We start from the raw sequence: 24,046 nt of genomic DNA on the forward strand, positions 1-24,046 counted from the left end.
TTTTTTTTAATTTAAATTTGTTTTAATACAACATTTGTTTCATCAAGGTAATGTAAAGTTTAATATTCAGGTTGACTTTTATCAGTAATAGGTGGAAGAACTGGTTTTTTCTCAGAGCCTGGTCTTCCACTATGAGGCCTGGAGCCTTCATATCCAGACCTCCCACTGCCAGGCCTTGATCCATTTGGCACAGGGCTAGCATTCTGAGTCAGATGGTCAATAAGATTCAAAGGTGAGTTACTTGCGCTTCCAGATCTAGCATGGTCTGTGCCATCAGAGTGTAGAGATGCTCTGGAACCTAGTGGTGAAGGCTCTGCAGAGAACCCTCTAGCCTCGGAGAGGTTGGAAAGATTTGACACACTGCCTGCATCATCCTCACTTGAATCTGGACTATCCGGTTTTGTGTAGTCCTGTGAAAGTGTGTCCATGTCTTTTGGAAATGATTTGGGAAGCCTGAAAAAAAATTATGAAAATTCATTAATTTGCATGTTTTGCAAATTGTGAACATTGTGAAAATTACCGATTATTAAATTAATATATAAAGTTTGCGGTAAACTGATGGGAAAGGGTGGCAACAGTCCCACCAAATTTCACTTGTATTCCAAGTTTCACAGACTTTCTGCATTCTGACTCCGGAGGACTATCAAAGTATGTTGATCGAAATGTCGCGAAACCCAACGTAAATAAATATACAGTATGTGGTGTACCGCAAACTTGATATCAACATCACCAACCTATTAAGCTGTTCAACAGGACTGGGTACAGATCCACATGCTGCTGTGGCCTCAGCAGCACTTTTCCGGCGTTCGTATGATGCTTTTTCCTGTTAGAAATTGAGAACAAAATTGTTAATAGCTTGTTCAACAATGACATTCCTGTCCACTGGTTTTATTTCACCTAAATAAATCAATATTTGATGGTTATGAATTTATAATGTGCAAAAAAAAAACCGTTTTAATTGCGACAGAATCCAATCTCAAATATATTCAATTCAATACTCACCACTGCACTTTTGGAAGATTCCATTTTTGATTGGACGCTTGGAGAGAGTTTATGAGTTCCATCTGATGTATTACGAGACCATGTGCGCATTCCTGATTCAAGGTTTTGAGTGCTGCCCGGTTTGGTGCCAGATTGCGCTCGAGATTGTGTTCTGTAAGATTCATTTGTTACAAAGCGTTAATGGAAGGCAAAAGTTAATTGGCTACCAAAATATCGAGAGAGAATCATGGAGCGACCCAAACACAGTGTGCAAAGTAACGTTTGTGAGGCTAGCCTAGCCGAGAATCACACAGGCCAAGTAGGTATTGTACTTGGCCAAACTACTGTATAAGAATAAAAATAATGTAATGGGAGTTCTTGTTTAGTGGCGATTCCAAACGAATGGATCATTGCTCATGGCACTGTGGACTCATGTCAGTGAAGCCAATTAAGGCGCTCTCTCATCTGTCCAAATAATGCTAGGCATAGCGTGAATATAAAACATGGGGTAAAAAAGTAAGAACTTTTACCATGCATTTCCCTCTACGGGCTAGTTTTCGTGATTGTTTTTAAGACAATAATCTCATGCGTCTTCTATGCCTTAACATACAGTACCTTGCTTGTTTTTTTTCTTTTATTTTTAATTTATTAGACGCACTATTTGTCACTACTACCTAACTAAGCAAGACAAGTGTGCCTATTGCAGTACTACCAACCTTGAATTTGATGTTTCCGATGTTGAAGCAGAGCCATCGGAAATTTCCTGAATATAGCTATCGCTGTCAAAATCCTCGTTGAAATCATTGCAAATTCCAAGGTATTCCAACAGAAGTTTTCTTAACTGACGATATGCATCTTTCAAATTGGCTACAACAATAAATGGTGATATATATTTTATAAATGTGTTTGTGTTATATCACAAACATTTTATTGTTTTATATGGATATTTTGTCAAATTACTATGTTTTTTTACATAAAAGTCATACAACTGTCACTTGTGATAGGTCAAATACTTGCGTTGCAAGTAGTGTACATCCTAGTGAAACTCTTCCAAAACCAAAATTTCCTGCAGGTGCAAAAGTTTTTTTCTGAATACTGTACCAGATTTTTAGGACAAGCCCAAGGGTTTTAGTTGATCTATACTTACTACTATCAATTGTAATGTCAAAGAATCCAGGCTTGCCATCATGCATATCCTGGTACAATGAATTTGTATGCATCACCGATTCTATCTGTAAATTGCTGAAGCCTCCTCGCTCCACCAGTCTTTTCCTGTGAGCTTCCTTGTCCAAGGGTAATAGAAGAACATAGCGTGGTTCAAAGTACGTCAGTTTCATCGACAAAACTCCCTAGATAGAAACAACCATTTGTGATGCTGAATTTTTGTTTTGAAAAAGGAAATTCAACACTTTGCCATTTAGCAGAAAAACTAGACATCGCTTCAATCATGACTCAACTTTTCGATACACCCTAATTTTAAGCTTTAGCGAACACAGGATCTTTGTCGTCCTCCCCTAACCGTCTTGTTTCGTAAAGTCCCTATTACCTCAGGACAACTATTATCTTACAACAACTCAAGGGGTATAATTTACCCAATAGATAAACCTGTAAATTCAGAGTAATTTTATTGCAAAGAAAAAGAAGTAGCCAAGTTTAAATAATAAATTAAGTCCCACTATTAGATATTACTGTACCTCTAACTTCATATGCGTGACACAGGCCAGACCTTCTTGAGCGACACTTTCGATAGAATCAATTGTCAGTCCGAAGCTGTGTCCAGATTCCTGGTAAGTTAGTACAAAGTTTCCCTACAAAGACATTGACAATTGTGAATCGAGTTGCACTTACACTTTTCAGTAGTGTTTGGTTGACTGTGTCGATAGCTGGTTGACTGTACCAATAGCAGGCAACTAAACCCAATCACTTGAGTTGCATCAAGGCAATCAAACAACAGGACGCTGAGCTCGGCCAGATCAAATAGTTTACCTCTAGTTTCTAAACAATCAGTCTTCGCTCCCTAAATGCTTGACTGATTTTCGATTGGCCAATTGGCTTCCTTTAAATGTTTACCAAAACAGTACCATCCATAATCCGTACACTTTATTGATATTGCATAGAGGACATAAACCATTGTACACACAAGCCTTTTTAAAATATATTACCTGTTTAATATTTTTTGTGAACTGATCCATTGTAACAAACTTGTAGTCGCAGCTTTCAAGTTCACCATTCTGTGGTGCACGAGTTGAATGTGGAACTCTAAAAATAATAATATTCAAGTATATCTAGCAGCGCTCCATACAGAATACCAGAAGTTAATTTTATATCACGACCAAAATTAAACGGGACTGATTTTAAACATGACCAATAGTGTGAAACATATCTGAATTTCAACTGCTGATAAACAATTATGAAAGTCTGTTCCAAGTAGTGTGAATGCAGCAACTTACCCATAACCAAAATATTCGGGAAACTCTTCCACCAACTTTTGAGACAGTTCTCGTTTTCCAGATCCTACGGGACCCACAATGATCAGCATAGGGTAGGGCTGGTCCTTTGTCGGTAATGTGCTAGCTAAAATTTTAGCAGGTTTTAAAAATGAGTACACCATACATTTACGATGATCGTGGGCAGCTATGACGTCAGCTGGTGGACTGAACAAGTTGATTGCTGCAACCTGAAATAGAAGGAAATGATATTCAGTGTTTTTATGGGTAAATTACACATGACCTTTGACACGTTTTAGGTTTTACCAAGCTAGAAGTATAGAGCTTACAAACTAGCCTAGGCAATGCAATGTCAATGTTTTTCTTTTTTGATCATAATTAACCATAGAATGTACATTTAAGACAAGGAATGACATGGTTTTATGTTCTTAAAGTATATATATGCATTATTTTTACAAAACGTCATCAAAAACTGCAAGGAAAATGTCTTTAAAGCATGTCCACATTAATGATTTTTATACCTTTTCATCAGCTTCAGCCCGCCTTCTATCCAACTCTGTAACTTGTGGTAGTTTAAATAACAACGACAAACGGTAGTCTGCCATACTCTGAATCGGGTTCCTCATCAAATTCAGTACACGCAACAGATTTAGATCCTCAATGAATTTTATTTCACTGATGTACGGTATCTGGGAAAAAGTCAAAGTACAGTTTTAAAATTCCTACAAGAAACGAAATAAGAGGTTTTGCTCGGCATTTATTTTAATGCAATTTATTGTTGAGGGCAGTTTATAACATGTAAGCAAGTCTTTGAGCGAGCACACACAACGTTTACGGTACAGTATGTCCTTTTCTACCAGATACAACCAGTAAGTACTGAAAAGGCGATCTATTTTGATGTCTCACTTTACTGTAGTATCCTACTCATGTTTTATCACAGAGGACTTGATGCCCCTCTTACACACAACGCATCTCGATAGTTTTAATCAGAATCAAAATCTTACTTTGTTGTCTTCAAGGTCGATGACCTCTAAAAGTTCATGACCTTCGAGGCCTTTTAAGCTGGATATTTGATTACCAGAAAAGTTGATGTTCTGAAGCCATTTTAAACGCTCTATGTTCTCAATCACAGTCAAATGATTTCCCCGCTAAAAACAAAATAAACTGAAATGTAGTGTATACTAATGGTAACTGAAATTGGTTTTCAGTGCATTTTATTCAAGTAAACCAACCACAGCTGACAGATCATTCAATCTGTGATTGGTCAAATTACTTTTACTGGGTGAGGTAGGTTTAGGGGTGTCTATCCTTCCTGTTATTGGTGATGTCAATTTTGCTGTTGGTTTGGATTTTGAAATCAAATGTTTAAAAATAAGTAAAATAAACAACGAAGTAAACAAGATATTTTGTATGCAGATTTAGCCTTCCGATTGAAACGTTTCAATTTAAACAATTTTAAATTGTTCTTTATAAATTAAAAGACATGTATTACCAAGTTCAGATATTTCAATGACAATCCATTCAAGTTTTCAAGTTTGCTAATATTGTTGTGAGCAAGACTTAAGTGGCTCAGACGCACACAACTTGATAAACCATCAATTCTATTTATTTGATTATCTGACCAATACAAATTAAAGAAAGTAGATGAAAACAAACTCTTAAACATTAACATACACTTGTCATATGGGCATGTATTGGGATAAAAAAATTCTAAGCAAATTTTCCTTTCTGGGTTTAAGAAAGATTGGGTCAGCATTGTGACAGATAGATATCTGATGATGATTTTGGGACATTTAATGAGTTTGCATTATTCTTAAAGTTAAAAAGTAAAAAACAATGGAGTTACTATTTCTGGTTTTGATGTTAAATAAAAAGGATACTGTCTACGACCAACTTGGTAAGTGCATGATGGGAAGATAAATTTTCCATTTCTTCAATTTGATTATAGGACAGATCGACTTCCTGCAAAATAAATAATAATTTATCAAATTAAAATATAAAACAAAAGAAAGAAAGAACCAAAAAATATAAATATTGGAATAAATACAGCTCTGGTAAAAATGTCATATCCCAAAATGCAATTCACCAAAGCTCAAACTATGTTTATGTCCTTGAGTTGTGTTGGATGAAATAAAGATTTCGAAAAAAAGTGGGTCATTTTGACCAACTTTCACCAAAAATTAGTTGAAAAAAAAAATATCATTTAACTGAAATACAGACGTATTTTGGTTCAAAAAATAACTTTGACTTCCAGTCAAAGTTTTCGATCAAAACATCTCATAATGCAACGCACTTATTTGGCTACTCTGTATGCATAATCATAAAACTTCCTCGAGATCTGTGTGAAAAGACCTTCTTCAACCGTGACGAGTTGTAAACAATCCTAATTAGCATCATGCATAATGCATACTCATGGTTTGAAATCTTTGTTTACTTTCGCTCCTGACGATTTTCCAGACGAAATTTCAAATTAATTTACCTGTTAATTACGTAAACTTGTTGTTTTTGGCTCAAATTTTCAACTTATAGTGAATAACTTTAATATTACTTTGATACGACCAATTTAAATTTAGAATATTTTGACCTTCATTTTTTTGTGTTTCAAGGGACAATACATCTTTAAAGAAAACTGAAATTTGCCAATTCTGTAATATTTTGTAGTGGCTATCGACAGTGTAAATGTTTCTATCATCAGCCAGTTGGTTTACTGTGCAAAAAGAAGCAACGCAAGGTTGGCATAGAAGAGACCAATTTACATGCATGGTTGAACATGCCTATAGAAATCTTGGTGGACTGTGCCTATAGAAACTTGGTGAACTGTGCCTATAGAAATCTTGGTGAACTGTGCCTATAGAAATCTTGGTGAACTGTGCCTATAGAAAACTTGGTAGCCTCTAACATACTTGCCTGAAGATTGTGTGGTGGTTCGAAGTCTAACATTGTTGTAATTTCATTATGAGAAGCATCAAGTTCAATCAGGTATGGCATGTGGGAAAGAACACTCAAATCTGAAAAAGGTAAATATTTTTGATGAAAATAATTCAGAAATTATTTTAATTACTATTAACTAATTACTGTACTACATTATTAGGCTTTTTTTTTTTTTAATGAAAACGGTTATTTCATCAGGATTGGATTTTTAGCTTGGCTACTAGACTTGGGTTCCTATACTCACCAGATATTTTGTTGTATGGGATCTCTACTTTTTGGACATTTACAAACGTTTCCAGCTTTGAAATATCAACCAAGTTATAACCCTTCAAGAAATAATAACAATTTTAAGATTTATTCTTCATAAATTAATTGGTAAATATATATAAAATAAATAAACTGTTAAATAATAAATAAAATATGCAAATAAAAATTTGTTTCTCTTGGATTATTCATGTTTTCAATATTTTTTTTATGGAATAATACTTTAATAGTAATATAACATTTTATTGCACCAACCAAAGTTACTCTTTTTGGATGCTACAATTTTTGGAAGCGTTTTTAGGTTAAAGCCCCCTTCCCTGCGTTTTTTAGATCTAATTTAAGATCACAAACTATATTTAATGTAAAAATAATACTATATGGTCCTATTGCGATAAGTTTTTTCGTCTTTAAACGGTTAAAAATGTGAAAAATAAGTCGATTCTAATAATTATAGCGGCCCGCTATAAATCCCAAAATGCATTGCGCGCGGATTGATATTTTTGTTTTTCACCTGTAATTCGCCCACTTTTCGATCGATCGTGAGGCCAAAACAAATGGAAGACTTTTCAGCGAAAATACCGGGTTTTCCCCAATTTGTATCAACGGAGTCTGGCAAAAATAGAAAGACAATTAATGCAGCAACTATACAACGTCAGGTTAGGTATATAGCTAGCGTACGATGTTTGTACGTTACCGATGTTTACCAGCTAGGCCTACAAAACTAAGCCTAGCTAGGCTAGGCCTAAGACCGTCCACGAGAGGTCGATCGCCGCGAGCTACTTAGGTAGTGCATTTTTTCTCACTTTTTATCATAATTTACCATAAAACGTACATTTAAGACAAGGATTGACATGGTTTAATGTTTTTAAAGTGATATATATGTATTATTTTCCAAAAAACGTCCAAAATTGCAGGGAAGGGGTCTTTAAATGCGCAATAAAATTACATATTTATAATAAGGAGCATAATATCTGTTTGTACACCTGGTTTTCAATTCATGTTCACACTTAAGGCCAATTTACACTCTAGACCGGAAAACCAATGGTTGTCCCACGTACAATCTATTATAAGCGGTCAACCATCCGTCCGCCTCGCATCGTCTATGTAAATTGGCCTTTAAGCTTGATTCCCACTAGGACTATGTAAGTGGTTTAAAAAGGAGAGGGACCCGGCTTGGTGTTTCTTTGGTTTTAAAATTCTTGAATAAATAAAAAGAATATTAATTAAAACTTACAGGTAAAGTTAAATGTAGGTAAACAAGCTGTGCCCCATCTGATGAACAGCCAAGATTGGACAACCCAAAAGCTATAGTTTCTTCATCCAAGATTCCATTTGGAGAAAGCTAAAAAAAAACAAAAGTGGTTTCAGTTCAGAGATGATTTGTTAATCCCAATTCAGTCAGCATCGTACGAAGGGCCATGACGACCTCGTTGGTACAATAGAAAATCAAACATCTGTTAACAATAATATAATATTCTCCCAACGACTTCAAACTATCATCTCATCTACTCAGCAGAAAGTCCCAACCTGTGAAGATGACTAAACGGCGACACACATGATCAAACATCATTACTCTGCTGGGCCTTTTTTACTTGAGGACTTAAAAATGTAATGTTCATTATCTGTTTTTTTCAGTATTTTAAATAGCCACCTGGATATGCAAATTAGATTTTTAAATTTATTCATATCTTTTTTTAAAAAATTAATTCCATTATATAATTTATAAAAATAAGCTACCTAAGGCTAGATTTTGGTCCTAGGCCTATAAATACTGCTAGCTAGACGAGAGTACTCTTTTACTTAGGCCAGTCAGATCATTCTGCTTGCTAGGCCTTGCATAAATAAGGCTTAGGCCTAGACCTAGGCTAGACTAGACGGATAAACTCACCTCCACCACCACGTCGTCATCGTCTGACTCCGTTGTATGATCAAACGGAACAGCCCGCTTTCCCTGGCCTTCCCCATATGACTGATCGGTTAATGATGATTTTGAATCTTCACAATATTCATTACCAAATGATAATACATTTGTTTCATGAAAAGACGGATTCATATTACTATATGAAAGTTCTGATTTCATTGGCAATTCTACAACCGTATCCGCCATTATTACTTTGTTTATGTTTGCTTGGAGACGGTGTCACGTGTGTGATAAAACCCCGTTCATACTGTGATCGTAAAAATGCAACAATTTACTGATCATCAATCATCAAAACCCGCCGTGTGTCACTAGGCTAGGCCTAGTATCTAGAAATAGGCCTCAATTTTAAGATTCTTCAATTTGATGTCTTTGTTTTTAATGATACACAACTAGGCCTAGGCTAACTGTTATAATTAATATTTATAATAAATATATTAAAATTCAATCAATCAATATTCAATCAAAAGAGCGCCACCGTTTGACGAAGGTCGTTTTTCGTGTGAAATCGTCGTTCGCCGCCATATTCGTTATGGAAGTGTGTAGAACAGAAGGTCGCGGAATGGATTTGGACACTGAAAGCATTTTAGATGCTTTAAATGGTAATGTTTTATATGTTTATGTAATCATTGGTATATCTTTTAACAATTTAAGTGTGGATTTTAAATTCTATCGTGTCGTATTTTTACAGATTTCGAACGTAAACCGACCTCAATCGTACCCCCTGTGCTGGAGAATCTCCTGTTGTGGATTGCGAAAACTGGTGACACTTTGTAAGTCTACGCCGCTCACTGTTCTGGCTCAAGAGAGAGGTGCCTTCCTGGCCTAGGCCTAGGATATAAATATGTATGCCAGATGGCAATATTATTTAGACCTACTGGCCTGTATTTTACTAGGGCCTATTTATTATTAAGCATAATATTAATAATATGTTTTTTCTTTTCACGAAACGGAAAACATCTTCAATCGATGATGAGAAAAATGCTGTGCAGGGAAGCGTAACCAACAGAAATAAAATAGCGTGTCAAGCATTTTTTTCGGATGACAAGTTACTTAAAAGTTATTTCTTAGCTGATCTTAATTAATGGACAAAATTGTTACTGTAATAAATGTTTAACATGATTTTAAAAAATGTGAAAAATTGTTTTGATTGCCTAAAATCCAATGTTAAAAAAAAAATAAGCAAAACACTGTGTAAAATTATTGGCACCTTAGATAAGTGGTGTCGCATGTGGACAGTGTGCCTATGCTTATTTTCTCATTCGATCCTTCGTTCAGGAAAATACGATGTTATTTATGTTTGTAACTCCAGCCTGCCTGCACAACATTCGTCAACGATCGAAGATCTCTTCCATTCTGTGAAAAAGACGTATAGCCTAGCTTTCTACAGTACTTGAGTCCCTGTATTGTTATTTATGTATGATTTTATCTTTTTATTAGGTATCCATGGAAGAAACTAAAGCCTTTATTCATTTGTAAGTTGGAGATTGTAATCCAAGAGTACGTAAAAAATAAGAAAGAGGACGTGCCTATAGCGCCAAATGTTGAGAACGTAGACTTTGATGATATGCGTCAACGACTTGTAAAAACTATCAACACCTTTGTCTAGTAAGTGTGAAAAATAGTTATATGTTTTAACACATTGTCCCCACAAAACATGAAAAATGATGCATCAAAATGATAAAAATCAGTGTTATTAATTTTTATAATTATTAAAAAATAGCAGGAAAATTGAGTTCTAATTTACATTAGGTTAAAACATCAAAAGGTAAAAAATACAAAACAATTATTTTACAAAAAAATATTTAGTGCGATTCAACAAGATTGTGTCTTTGCAAACATCTGACCAATTAAATCGTAAATATCACAAGTATTGGTTAATTATAAAAATATATATAATTTCCAATATTTAGAAGATGACAATTTTTTTTTTACTTTACATTGAATCATTTGATTTTTTTGTAGCGCACCATTTACAATCCAGCGACTGTGCGAGTTGATAACTGACCCCAAAAGATACTACAAGCGTAGTGATAAGTTTATGAGAGGAATTGAGAAGGTTAGTAGTAAAAGATGCAAATACAAATTTGTGTTTAATTTGGGTATAAACATATATACAAAAATGTTGTGCTGATGATGTAGAAATATAAAAATAGAAACTTTACCAAAAAAGTTTTATGGTAGAACAATATACAGTACTCTATAATATTTCCATGGTAAAATAACTGTCCCTACCACCCCCAAACAATAGAGGGTGCTATTAAAATAAATGTTTGTGATATTTCATTACTGATTTCTAGTGTGTGATAATCCAGGCCTAAGATAATCTCTAAATATACCTGTCTCACTATTTTATACATTAAAAGAAGTAAACAACTAATATATTTTCTAATACTAGGCCACAACTAAATTCTAAAAAAATGTGTTTTGAAACATTTTGTTTAGTTAATGAAATGCACAATTCACATCAGCATATGGCACGATTGGAAAGTGCCCGACATACATTAGGTCTACCAATTAAATAGGATGTTGATTACACTGTATATTTTTGCCTGTAATTGAACTAATTTATAGAATTCTCTGTAAAATTGGATAATATCGAGTATACTATACACTCTCCCTGTGTATTAAAATACATGATACTTTTACTGTTCGTTTTTAGTACATTATATTGTGTACATATGTTTAAAGGGTACCTCCAGGTTGAAACTTAAATAAATTATTATAATAAAATATCTATCTATGTAAAATAACCCAACTTATTTTTCCAGCTAATAGCTGGTTGATGATTGTAAGTAAAAAATCAATAAAATCCTTATCTTATAACATTACAAAAAAGTACTGTAGCATCACTTTTTTAAAAGCCTTTTTTTTTAATCGTTTCTGCTTAACTGCCGTTACAAAATAAGTTGGGTTAATATTATCAATGTTGTTTTGTTAATAAACAACTTTAAAGCCGCAGCTACCCTTTAAGCTGATTGTTTTAATGAAATAATTAATTAATAATTATCTCCTTACTAGAATATAATGGTTGTTAGCACGGTGACGCCCAATGGAAAACGACTACTAAAACACACAGATTTAGAGCAAGCAGAACCTGTGATGAATGGCATTGACAATGACCACAACCACCATCTTGACTCAAACAACTCTAACACAGCTGCTGAACAAATGAACAACGGAGATAGCGAATCAAAAACAAACTCAAATAAAATAACTGTTTCGGAGCCTGTTGCGCAAACCGAAGAGCCTAGCAACGTTGAAATAGCTGTAGATAGTACTACTACCGAACAAAGCACGTCTATAGAAAAACCTAAGGATACGACTAATACAACTGAACAGACTTCGCAATGTGAGTATCCTATTTTCCAATTTGACAAATTTGTTCGCACAAATCGAAAGCATCAGCTTATGCATATTTTTTTTAACCATATTTGATGAGGGTGATCCATCCAGCAATTGCTGATCATTAGCGACCCTCAGAGATTCACAAGACAAACATATACACAAGATGCTCTACATAAACAAAGTCTTATTACAGGTCTTTGGGAGTGGAATTAGAAAAAATCCTGACATGTGACGGGACTTGAACCCAGGACCCTTGGAGTGGTAGCCACAACTCCACTCCATTCATGTTTCCATCTTCCAAAACCGTCTCTACAACAAATTCTAGTTACTTAAATTGTTCTGCTTCAGCAAAATTAATAGTTTGAATCATTTCAAATTGGTTATGATGCGTTCATGAGCACTCATGCGAATCGCAAAGACATGCGATAGAAATGAAAATCTCAGTTATTTGTTGTAGTGGAAAGGGTAGCATGTTTTTTTTTTTTTTGCAAAACGTTAAATTTGAACAAACACATTCGTCTAGTGGAAAACGGGCTTTAAACTTGATTCTCACTTGGACACAACTAGGTTACCATTCTTAAAAGTTTTGCTGTGTAAAAAGCATATAAGTGTATCTTTGGTATTTGATTGATTGGTTGGAGTGCCGCTTTATTGAATAAAAGATTACTTTAGACAGTAGGTGTGTTATAAAAGTAATGTTTTGTATTCATTGAATGGAGAAAATATTTTTATGTGATAAAGCCTGACCTCTGACCTGTCTTTTAACTGGTGAAAATATTCTCTCCATTCTTCAACCAGCCCATAACATTCACTGCCTAATCTTAACATTAAAAACATTTTTTTTTTTCAGCTCAAGAAAAACTAACTACTGATGCTGAAAATGAAAAGGTTGAAACTAGTGAGGAATCAACAATAACATGTGAACCGAAAATATGTGAATCAAAGCCGTCTTTAGACCCTACTGATACGCGTTCTGACAATGATTCTAACGCTACAAGTCAATCTGAGCAATCCAGCCAATCAGAAGCCCCAATACAATCAGAAGAATCCAACCAAACAGTAGAGTCCAACAAACCAGAAACCTCATTAGAAACAACTACGTCTGAATTGACCAAAGACATATTAGACAATGAAATGGACCAGAGCTGAGACTAGGCTTTGAAATGTTGGCGAGGAGGCCTTTACGCAAAAATGAGTTTTTTGAGGACCTGTTAAGCAGATAAAAACAATTCAGGGATTTAAAATTGCAGAATCTTGAAAAAACAAAAATATATGAAGATTAAATTTCTTTGTGAAATATTTTTGTAGCCTAAAAGTGCTCAACTCCATAAAGATAATGTGGTTTATCTGATAGTATTTAATATGTGTAATTTAATTGCATATTATCGTATTAATAGTGTATTCAAATTGAATTCTCTATTTAAATATAATCACGAAACTAGTGATTTTTAAGGTCACTATTTTTCTAATAAATTGTGTATGTTTGTTCAGTTTGTTTCCTCTACATTCTAAGTGAATTAAATTATAAATGTACTTTAAAAACAATTCTAAGGCAGAGAACAGTTTGTGTTAATTCATTGCAGTATGTATGTTCTTGTGATCTATGTCTTTGACCTATGACCCTTAAATAAAGGTCAAAGTGAGTCTTAATAAAACTGCAATATTTAAACACAACAGAATCTATTTATGTCAATAACAACATCCATTTTATTGACTTTATGTAACCGTTGAGAAATAGCTTTCGGTAATAATTTCCAGTTGTGTAAATTTTATTTCTACAATGTCCTAGCATTTTGTTTATGTAATTGTTTGTGAATAAATAAATTACATGTTTGTCATACTAAGATCGATTTCAATTTGATAGTCCCTCTACGAGCAGCTCTGAACCTTTTGCGTGGTTTTACTTGCACTGCTCAAATAAAAATTGGCAAAGGAAAATCGAAAACATCTTTTACGTTTTCCTCAATACAGTACTGTACTTTGACATTTATTAGAAGATTTTTGTAGAGATATAAATGAAGATGCTGACATCTCACAAATTTCAAAAAAACAGTACAAGGGACATTTTGGGCCTGAAGAAATTGTCCACTAAAATCGGGGGAATCCCCTGTATATGAGAGGTTTTTTTTACTGTATACATTTTCTGTGTTATTAATATCAATACTCAACATTTAATGACTTTAATATTCTTTAAAAGGATGGTAAATTTCATTTATTTAATTTTTTGTTTACGCATCGCAGTTATTTTCAAAGAAAGTGCCAGTATTTTCAAATGTAAAATTATTAATGAGCTTGTCATAGCAAATTTGTAATTATATATATTTGTAAGAAGCAACATTTTGTTTTTTATTCATTTGTCCGACGATTCGTAGAATATCTACTTTTATTTTAACTTAAATTCTACAAACAACTGCTATAAAATAATACTATATTGTATGATTGTCCTATGTTATGTTAATGTATTTATTAAATTGCTTCTCATCCTCGCTAGTGACATTTGTATTCTGCCTTTGTGTGTAGTTTATGTAAATATGATAAGGTGTTTTAAAAACCACAAGGTGAACGTAAAATGAGGAAGTTAGTCGATGAAATAAATAAAAAATCCTGGTCTGAAAATTGAAAATGTTGTATTTTTTTTAAAGAGTAATATTTACTAGATTCTAATGAAATATGATTTATTTCAAATATTTTATTATAAATTACTAAAAACAATTTTGTGAAATCTATTTTTCAATGCAGCATTTCACATTTAGCCTAAACATTTTGAAATTATGAAAAATAGAGGGCGACAGACAAACTGATCCAGAGAGTGACACGAGTACGTGTATGTTTTGGGAAGCCGGTCGGCGTTAAATTGCGTAAAAATTCAATTAATTAACAATCATGGTAAGTATTATTTACTTTAAAATGTGGTTGTACTTTATCTAGAGTTTTGTAATCTTAAAAATTTGTTGTAAAATGTTATTTTAAGTTAAATTAAACCTAATTACGGCCAGGCCTCCGACAGACATCTTACCACCACTATTATCGTGGTAGAAAGCCTAGATAGATAGGCCAAGTAAAGTAGTAGTAGGCCGGCCCAGGTAGGCCTAGGCCTAATTTCTCCATCCGGTCTAGTCTTGAGAAGTACAGTGGCATTGGTTTCCCGGTAGGCCGTAGCCTAGAAAGAATACAGTCCGAACTAAAACATTATTTATGACTCTTTGGCTGTATGTGACTGTTAATAATAATTCTTGTTGTAAAGCGTTTAATATAAATACTATACTAGGCCTACCTCCTAGGCTCTTTTTTCCACGAACTGTCTTTCCTTTCCATAATCCGTTAATACAAATTGGGGAAGACCTGGTATTTTTGCTGAAAAGTTACCGTTCTTTTATTTGGTTTACCCTTTTACGCATCACATCACAATATAAAAATATCATATTGGGATTTAAGCTGGGTGCTTAACTTACTAGAATCGACTTATTTTTCACACTTTAAAAAAAAACGTAGGTCTAGTGTCTTTAAAGTATCTCTTTGTGTGTGAATTTTATTCTATGCAATAATTGTTCCTATTCTATGCAATAATTGTTCCTATTCATTTTTTCAGGTTTCTGTAATTAGCACTGTGGATACTGCACATGAAGATATGATTGTAAGTAATCTCTTTTCTAAATTATTTTAAAATTAGTAAATCCTATCTATTCAGTCTATTTTAAAAATAAAACAAACACATCTTTTAAATATATCAAGTGATTTTGTTTATAAACAATTTTGACAACTCACAATAATTGCTAACTACCGGAAGCGTTTTAAATTTATTGTCCTTTTCAATGTCTTTTCTTGAAAATTAATTTTTTATGTTGACTTGTTTTCGTTTCGTCCTAAGTTTGTTTTATTATGTCGTGAAATATTAAATAAAAATCATCTTTTGTTAGCATGATGCACAAATGGATTATTATGGTGTTCGTCTCGCTACTTGCTCCTCCGACAGATCGGTCAAGATATTTGATGTTATCAACGGTCAACAAACACTAGTTGCAGATCTAAGAGGGTATAGCATTTTGTTGTTAATTTATTCAAATGTGGCAATTTTCTACCACCAGAGTACATGGATGTAAGCTACAGGCCTTGTCTAGCTACAAATTGCACTCCTCAATACATTCGGAGCTGCTGTAGGTGTTCTGTTTGTATTTTGGTGTGTTGTGAATCGCATTCTTCAAGGGCATCTTAGGAGTGTGTTAGGCGAGTGATTGCACTCCCTCACCTCAAAGGCTTGAAGCTAGGGAACTATATAGTGTCAAAAAGCTAGGCTGGGTGGGGGAAAAAGGAGACATACATGATCCGTAAATAAATACAATTTATGCTTACAATAATACACATGTATATTTAAAAAACATTTTTACATTAGTAAAAGTCCAACATCTTTTCTTTTATTTAATATAAACAAGTTACAAAATGTATAACAATATACAATCTGCAGACAGTACTGTTTCGATCTCATTAGTGCAGCTCAGCTTTTGAAACAAATATGAACCACACAACTGGTACAACAGCATAAGCCAGTTATGTTGGCCATGGTACACTGATGATTATAAACACAAAAATAGAAATATAGAAACGAATGTTAAATATCTGACCAGCTGACATACAAGTTTGATAAATCTTTGATATTCCTATTAACAGACATGAGGGACCTGTGTGGCAAGTTGCGTGGGCTCATCCAATGTACGGTAACATCCTGGCCTCCTGTTCCTACGATAAGAAAGTGATTGTCTGGAGGGAGGCTAGTGGCTCATGGGAGAAGATCTACGAGCACGGTGATCATGACTCATCAGGTAATTTGATTTGAACTTTGACGCCTGAATAAATTATTTCTTGCCCATAAAGATTAGGGAAGAGATCAGGAGTAGGGCTTTATAATTGCCCTGGCAATATACTACAAGATGAGGGCATATCAATTTGATCGATGTTGCGTGTGCGTACACTGGCTTATCTGATTGGCCGATTCATGCTATTGCTCCTAATTGGATAACAGCGCATAACATCAGGAAATATTTATACAATATTGGTAATATTTGTATTATATTTTATGTATTCCATACTAAATCCATTAATCAAAATGTTTTTCATTACAGTGAACTCCGTTCAATGGGCACCCAAGGAGTTTGGTCTCGTTCTTGCTTGCGGGTCATCCGATGGGTCAGTTTCTATATTAACGTACAATGAGAACCAATGGTCATCGTCCAAAATTAAGGAAGCTCATTCGGTAAGGACAATCAAAATCCTTCTTCTTGTTTGTGACCATTCTTTTATATTAAATTCAAAATTTTGATAATAATAATATCCTGGATTTATAAAGCTCCTAATGTTGAAACCTGTACACAGTATTACCCTGGTCATTTTTGGATCAAACACATACTCCCATAATGCAGCAGTGCAAAGTAGTCGTGTCTTGACCTTACCAGGTACCCATTTGAACACCTGTATCTTGCCGCCTAAGGATAGAAACAATGTGATGAACCTACGATCTGTAGTCCATCATTGAACTCACTGCTCCATACCCCTACAGTATATACATTTAAAATTCTGACTCAAGAACAAATCTTTAAGCAATTGATAATGATTATTTTTTTCAGATTGGTTGTAATGCTGTTAGTTGGGCACCAGCAGTTGTACCAGGTTCATTGATTGAACCACCATCAACACAGAGACCAAACATCGCTAAACGATTGGTTACTGGAGGCTGTGATAACTTAGTAAAGATTTGGAAGTAAGTAATAATGCTCTGTCTACACTATCAAACTAGTTTGCCCAAATATAGTAGTGATATGCCCATTTCCACTACAAACCATGCCATCAACCATTAAAAATTGGACAGAGGGTCCTACTAAATGTTCTGTTATATCTAATGTCCAGTTTGTATTAAAATAAAAGATAATGTGCAGGTGTTGAATTTCCCTGGAGTGTTGGATAATAAAGTTGAATTGAATTGAACCAGCTGGAAGGACAGTGTCTGAGTGTAGGTTCTGTCCATTTGCTGCACCTGTGTCCATCCCCTGCACGATGTATCTGCACCAACTGATGTCCATAGTATTCAATTCAGCTTGGTGCCGCCCTAGAAACCATATCACCAACTACTGAAATTTGATAGAGTGTGTTATTTAATCGTGTCAACTTTTTTTTACAGAGAAGATAATGGTGAATGGACTGAAGAACATAAACTAGAAGCGCATAGTGATTGGGTACGTGACACAGCGTGGTGTCCATCCATTGGCCTCCCGCAGAGCACTATAGCTAGTTGTTCGCAAGATGGCCGTGTTATTATTTGGACCTGTGACAGTAGTACAGGCAACACATGGAACCCAAAGGTAATGCTACGAATCATATAGTGGAAAACTATGTTAGTTTTCCAGGTGGTAGTTCCCCAGGTCCTAGTTCCCCAGGTGGTAGTTCCCTGGGTGGTAATTTCCTAGATTCTCAGGTGGTAGTTGCCCAGGTGGTAGTTGCCCAGGTGGTAGTTTCCTAGTTTCTCAGGTGCTAGTTGTCCAGGTCCTAGTTTCCCAGGTGCTAGTATTAGTACTATGTCCTGTCGGGTGAAAAAAATAGTTAAAAATTTACAATTTAAAAAAAAGTTGCAGTCATGTATATTCTTTTTTCGTAAATCTTGTAGATTTTAAGCAAATTTAATGATGTTGTTTGGCATGTTAGCTGGTCCGTCACTGGAAACATATTGGCAGTGTCTGGTGGTGACAACAAGGTAAGATTACAATACAGTGGAACAAAGTGTCCACTTAATAGAGGTTTTCCCTGAACATAAATTGCCTATAGTATTAAAACATACATTTTCCCTCGTTGGGCAGAAATTTGTATCCTTGATAGACGTGTCCTAAATTACAGGTTCTAATGTATTATAGTGACTAAAGTAAAGTCAAGAATGTTTTTGTTGTTTATACTATGGTTTGTTGTAAAGCTCTGTCTACACTATCAAACTTTATTTACAAAAATATATGAACATGATAATGCCATATCACTACTATATTTAGGCATATCACATATCATCACATCATACTATTTTGTCTAACTAGTTTGATGGTGTAGACAGAGCTTTATACTATAAAATCATTCTTGGTAAACACGCAATTTTATGTAATATATAAATAATGTGATTGCTTGACTTCCTACTGGGATATGACACTTTTATCAAAATATTAGACTCTGTCTACACTACCAAACTTTATGTGACAACAAAATGTGATGATCATATATCATAGCATCAATAGCACCTTCATTATGGAACAAACTTCCACTCTTTGTGAGACTTGCTCCTTCAGTCAGTATTTTTAAATCACGACTGAAAGCCCATCTGTTCTCATCCGGTATTAATTAACTTATTCATTCATTCATTTATTCCTTCCCCGAAACCTTGACTCAGAAATACCGGGATGGTGTCCGGCGGGGGATAGTTTAACCCTAGCTTAAGTTGTGCATGCTTCACTTACTCTCTATTCTTAATTCTGGCCCCGAAACCTTGACTCAGAAATACTGGGATGGTGTCCGGCGGGGGATAGTTTAACCCTAGCTTAAGTTGTGCATGCTTCACTTACTCTCTATTCTTAATTCTGGCCCCGAAACCTTGACTCAGAAATACCGGGATGGTGTCCGGCGGGGGATAGTTTTACCTTAGTTAAGCATAGTTAAGCTTAATTACATTTTTTTTTCACATTATTGATTGTCTCCATCCCCGAAACCTCGACTAAGAAATACCAGAATGGTGTCCGGCGGGGGATAGTTTATTACCATTAGTTAAGGTCTAATGTAAAGCACGTAGATCAGTGATCCATTAGGCGCTATATAAATACTGTTTATTATTATTATTTATTATTATATGGACATGATGATGTCATATCACTACTATATATGGGCTTATCACTACCATATTTGTGCACATCACACTTTTTTTTGTCAAACTAGTTTGATAGTGTAAACAGAGTTTTAGATGGTCCGAATTTGCCCATTTGTTGAAGCAAAACAATTGGATCTTTAATTCTTTTTTTTTTTAAAGAATGGATTCAATTTTGATTTTGGGTTATAGTACAGGGATTTTTAGTGTTAGAATTAATTATTATGAACATTTAATTACAATTTAGGTTAGTTTGTGGAAGGAATCGTTAGAAGGACAATGGGAATGTGTTAGTGATGTAAGTAAAGGAGAGGGTGTTATTGAAGGCCAGCAACAAACATAAAGCCACCTAAGGTAACCAAAATTCATCGGAAAAACACAATTTCGGGAGCATTTCTTGGCTTACAACAACATTTTAAGAAAGCCACCTAAGTAAGCGTGAACAAATGTAAGGTTGGAGTGGAAATATGAGAAAATTATTGCAATCTATCGTATCGTCTATGTTTCTTGGCTTACTGTGACTTTTTGATAAATCCACCGAGGTAAGCACAAAGTTAAGCAAGTTTCAAACCAGTGGAAATAAGAGAGTAAATGAAATTTGTGTCTTGTTACTTTTGGGAGCGTTTCTGGCTGACAAAGACTTTTAATTCTTCAAATGACTTTGTACAAACATCGAATAAGAACAACATAAACCTTATAGCTAATTATTTTTTTGTATAGCCATCATTCGGTCCATTTTGTTAGTCGTGTTCTGTACTTGCGTTTCTTCAATTTAAAATTGACACAACACGTCTTGGAAGTTATTTAGGCAAAACAATTTAAGGGCAGTTGAATTCAATGCTGGCTAAAGCATTTTCTCATTTATAACTTCAACAAATGCCAGTTTTATACACTACTTAATATAGAACTTTTCATTTAATTCATTTCTAGGTTAATTTAAACGTGGAGCCTAATTTATTCATGTTTTAAACATTTCTAAAAATGTTCTTCTCTTTTAGTGGTATTTATTTTGTTATCCATAATGTTAACTTTTAATGAAATTATTATGACCAATAAATGATATGTTGTTATTAAATTATCAAGCAATGATATAGTGGAATCTCGGGGTCCTTGTTCGATCATAGTATCAGTCCCTCGCAAAGATAATAACGGAATAATATTAAATAAATGAAATTTCTCCATGGAATTAAGCGATCATGTCAACATTTTCTACTGCAGTAACTGCATCTTTTGTTTATTTCAAGAGTTTATGAGGCAGTCACTGTAATAAACAGTGTGTATACCCGATTACCCAGAAAAAGCTTTCTAAATACTGAAGTAGAATATTTTTGACATGATACCTTAGTTTGCTAAAACTGTAACATTTTTTATTATGAATTTAAATGTCTCTTCAATATTGCATGAAACTAAAGCTTGGTTCCCACTAGAGATGCAACGCGAGGACGTAAACGCAACGCAAGCGAGTTGACCAATGACAAGTGACAGTTCGAATAAATCATCGCTTGTGATTGGTCGACTCGCTTGCGTTGCGTCTCTAGTGGGAACCAAGCACTAACTATCAAATGTGTGTATTATTCTCTGTTATTTGTAAATAAAAAAGTAAAATATTTGAAATTGTTTCTTTCAATGACTTTCATTACTTGTAGATACTTGTAAAAAAAAATCACCTCATTTGTCTACAAATGGGAAAAGGATGAGCTTTCTAAATTTTTTGTCCAAAACGGACGTGCGCTACCCCAAAACGGACTTTCGCTACCCGAAAAAGGACTTGCGCTACTAATGTAGGCCACTATGTAATTTCGTGTCATTTTTTTGTTAAAAGCAAAATTCCAACTGATTTAGTGTCTTTAGGATGTAAAGTAATGAAAAAAATATGTTGCCATTTTTAAAAAAAAGCTTAAGGGTGTCAAATCCAAGATGGCCGCCAATACGTAAAATATCCAATAAATGTACCATATTGGACAAAGTAACACCCATTATGAATAATATTTTAAGTTCATATGGGTTCTCTGCTCTATAAGAATCATTAGTATTCTGACATTTTGAATTTCAAAATGGCCGCCATTTTATAAAAATGGATTAAATTTCTTATTAAAACATGAGCAAGTTATGACGTTGATTGAAATCACATAAAATGATAGGCCTATGACAATAACATTGATGATTAACACAAAATGGCGGCCATTTTGAATTTCAAAATGGCCACCATTTTTTTAAAATGGGTTAAATTTCTTACTAAAACGTGTGTAAGTTAAATAAAATTAGATTGAAATACACAAAATAATATGCTTGTGACAACAACATGGTGAATAACACAAAATGTTGACCATCAGGAGGTCTATAGTACTGACAGTACACTTCATAATAAAGGTAGCATTTTTTGTATATAGATGATATCGACAGCCTCATAACAAAAGTGTCTAAGTCATAATTTTTTTTTTCTGCCTAACTCACTGCTTATATTAATATACTATATTTGTTGTGTTTCTGCCTAAGTCAGCTGTGTGACTTAGGCAATTAAGGAGAGCTGACTTATGATCTGCCTAACTCACTGCTTATATCAATATACTATATTTTTTGTGCTTCTGCCTAAGTCAGCTGTGTGACTTAGGCAATTAAGGAGAGCTGACTTATGATCTGCCTAACTCACTGCTTATATCATTATACTGCCTTCTGTACATTATCTGAGTGCTTTTATATACATTTGCACATGCTGAGATCGTTTTTTTGTGTTTCTGCCTAAGTCAGCTATGTGACTTAGGCAATTAAGGAGAGGAGACTCGTGATTTTTTAAATAAAATAAGAAATACATTTTTATAGTATATTTTTAACCAATTTGTTACAAATTCTTTCTCTATTATTGCTACTTTCTTTTTCTAAAATCATCAGTGTTAATTTTATTCTGAAGAGCTGATGCTATTAAATTTTGTTACTTAAAGGTAGCATTTTTTGTATATAGATGATATCGACAGCCTCATAACAAAAGTGTCTAAGTCATAATTTTTTTTTCTGCCTAACTCACTGCTTATATCAATATACTATATTTGTTGTGTTTCTGCCTAAGTCAGCTGTGTGACTTAGGCAATTAAAGAGCTGACTTATGATCTGCCTAACTCACTGTATATCAATATACTATATTTTTTGTGTTTCTGCCTAAGTCAGCTGTGTGACTTAGGCAATTAAGGAGAGCTGACTTATGATCTACCTAACTCACTGCTTGTATCAATATACTATATTTTTTGTGTTTCTGCCTAAGTCAGCTGTGTGACTTAGGCAATTAAGGAGAGCTGACTTATGATCTGCCTAACTCACTGCTTATATCATTATACTGCCTTCTGTACATTATCTGAGTGCTTTTATATACATTTGCACATGCTGAGATCGTTTTTTTGTGTTTCTGCCTAAGTCAGCTGTGTGACTTAAGCAATTAGGAGAGCTGACTTATGATCTACCTAACTCACTGCTTGTATCAATATACTATATTTTTTGTGTTTCTGCCTAAGTCAGCTGTGTGACTTAGGCAATTAAGGAGAGCTGACTTATGATCTGCCTAACTCACTGCTTATATCATTATACTGCCTTCTGTACATTATCTGAGTGCTTTTATATACATTTGCACATGCTGAGATCGTTTTTTTGTGTTTCTGCCTAAGTCAGCTGTGTGACTTAGGCAATTAAGGAGAGCTGAATTATGATCTGCCTAACTCACTGCTTATATCATCATACTGCCCTCTGTACATTATCTGAGTGCTTTTATATACATTTGCACATGCTCAGATCGTTTTTTGTGTTTCTGCCTAAGTCAGCTATGTGACTTAGGCAATTAAGGAGAGGAGACTCGTGGTTTTTTAAATAAAATAAGAAATACATTTTTATAGTATATTTTTTAACCCATTTGTTACAAATTCTTTCTCTTTTATTGCTACTTTCCTTTCTAAAATCATCAGTGTTAATTTTAATCTGAAGAGCTGATGCTATTAAATTTTGTTACTTAAAGGTAGCATTTTTTTGTGTATAGATGATATCGACAGCCTCATAACAAAAGTGTCTAAGTCATAATTTTTTTTTTCTGCCTAACTCACTGCTTATATCAATATACTATATTTGTTGTGTTTCTGCCTAAGTCAGCTGTGTGACTTAGGCAATTAAGGAGAGCTGACTTATGATCTGCCTAACTCACTGCTTATATCAATATACTATATTTTTTGTGCTTCTGCCTAAGTCAGCTGTGTGACTTAGGCAATTAAGGAGAGCTGACTTATGATCTGCCTAACT

The 24,046-nt window shown here is 34.2% G+C and overlaps 3 protein-coding genes across 6 annotated transcripts; 2 read left to right on the forward strand and 1 right to left on the reverse strand.

Moving 5' to 3' along the window:
- Window positions 1–16: 16 nt before the first annotated feature.
- Window positions 17–8,746, reverse strand: LOC144855488 (leucine-rich repeat and guanylate kinase domain-containing protein-like). Of its 3 annotated transcripts, none has more exons than XM_078713379.1 (16): window positions 8,517–8,746; window positions 7,858–7,967; window positions 6,604–6,685; window positions 6,336–6,436; window positions 5,309–5,390; window positions 4,921–5,045; window positions 4,433–4,576; window positions 3,950–4,117; window positions 3,432–3,658; window positions 3,144–3,240; window positions 2,676–2,789; window positions 2,129–2,330; window positions 1,698–1,848; window positions 1,003–1,153; window positions 735–823; window positions 17–453 (listed from the first exon to the last, which is right to left on the reverse strand). In XM_078713379.1, the coding sequence occupies exons 1-16, from the start codon at window positions 8,728–8,730 to the stop codon at window positions 60–62; spliced, it is 2,451 nt and encodes an 816-aa protein (XP_078569505.1). In that variant the 5' UTR covers window positions 8,731–8,746; the 3' UTR covers window positions 17–59. The 3 variants fall into 3 exon arrangements, with proteins under 3 accessions (XP_078569505.1, XP_078569502.1, XP_078569503.1); XM_078713376.1 differs by having other exon boundaries at window positions 7,858–7,965; window positions 8,512–8,746; XM_078713377.1 differs by having other exon boundaries at window positions 5,309–5,386; window positions 6,332–6,436; window positions 7,858–7,965; window positions 8,512–8,746.
- Window positions 8,747–9,065: 319 nt separating this feature from the next.
- On the forward strand, window positions 9,066–13,733 carry LOC144855929 (uncharacterized). Its single transcript, XM_078713889.1, has 6 exons — window positions 9,066–9,143; window positions 9,233–9,314; window positions 9,982–10,149; window positions 10,507–10,600; window positions 11,563–11,893; window positions 12,740–13,733. Exons 1-6 carry the CDS (start codon window positions 9,074–9,076, stop codon window positions 13,036–13,038), a joined length of 1,044 nt encoding a protein of 347 aa, XP_078570015.1. The 5' UTR covers window positions 9,066–9,073; the 3' UTR covers window positions 13,039–13,733.
- Window positions 13,734–14,702: 969 nt separating this feature from the next.
- LOC144855498 (protein SEC13 homolog) lies at window positions 14,703–21,277 on the forward strand. Of its 2 annotated transcripts, XR_013614823.1 has the most exons (10): window positions 14,703–14,775; window positions 15,479–15,523; window positions 15,807–15,922; window positions 16,555–16,706; window positions 17,007–17,137; window positions 17,508–17,641; window positions 18,059–18,239; window positions 18,542–18,628; window positions 20,019–20,224; window positions 20,335–21,277. XR_013614823.1 is itself a non-coding variant. In XM_078713388.1 (9 exons), the coding sequence occupies exons 1-9, from the start codon at window positions 14,773–14,775 to the stop codon at window positions 20,112–20,114; spliced, it is 945 nt and encodes a 314-aa protein (XP_078569514.1). In that variant the 5' UTR covers window positions 14,703–14,772; the 3' UTR covers window positions 20,115–21,277. The 2 variants fall into 2 exon arrangements, 1 of the variants encoding a protein (XP_078569514.1); XM_078713388.1 differs by having other exon boundaries at window positions 20,019–21,277.
- The last annotated feature ends 2,769 nt before the right edge of the window (window positions 21,278–24,046 follow it).

This window comes from Antedon bifida, chromosome 11 (assembly GCF_963402885.1).
Source record: "Antedon bifida chromosome 11, ecAntBifi1.1, whole genome shotgun sequence".
In the NCBI taxonomy this organism is placed as follows: domain Eukaryota; kingdom Metazoa; phylum Echinodermata; class Crinoidea; order Comatulida; family Antedonidae; genus Antedon; species Antedon bifida.

Coding starts and splice junctions, on each gene's coding strand:
- LOC144855929 (XM_078713889.1), top strand. CDS start 9,074: ATGGAAGTGTGTAGAACAGAAGGTCGCGGAATGGATTTGGACACTGAA. Junction 9,144..9,232: donor CATTTTAGATGCTTTAAATG/GTAATGTTTTAT, acceptor GTATTTTTACAG/ATTTCGAACGTAAACCGACC. Junction 11,894..12,739: donor AACTGAACAGACTTCGCAAT/GTGAGTATCCTA, acceptor TTTTTTTTTCAG/CTCAAGAAAAACTAACTACT.
- LOC144855488 (XM_078713376.1), bottom strand. CDS start 8,730: ATGGCGGATACGGTTGTAGAATTGCCAATGAAATCAGAACTTTCATAT. Junction 4,118..4,432: donor TCGACCTTGAAGACAACAAA/GTAAGATTTTGA, acceptor ACTTTTTCCCAG/ATACCGTACATCAGTGAAAT. Junction 454..734: donor CCTGTTGAACAGCTTAATAG/GTTGGTGATGTT, acceptor ATTTTTTTTCAG/GCTTCCCAAATCATTTCCAA.
- LOC144855498 (XM_078713388.1), top strand. Junction 15,923..16,554: donor CTAGTTGCAGATCTAAGAGG/GTATAGCATTTT, acceptor TCCTATTAACAG/ACATGAGGGACCTGTGTGGC. Junction 17,138..17,507: donor AAATTAAGGAAGCTCATTCG/GTAAGGACAATC, acceptor TATTTTTTTCAG/ATTGGTTGTAATGCTGTTAG.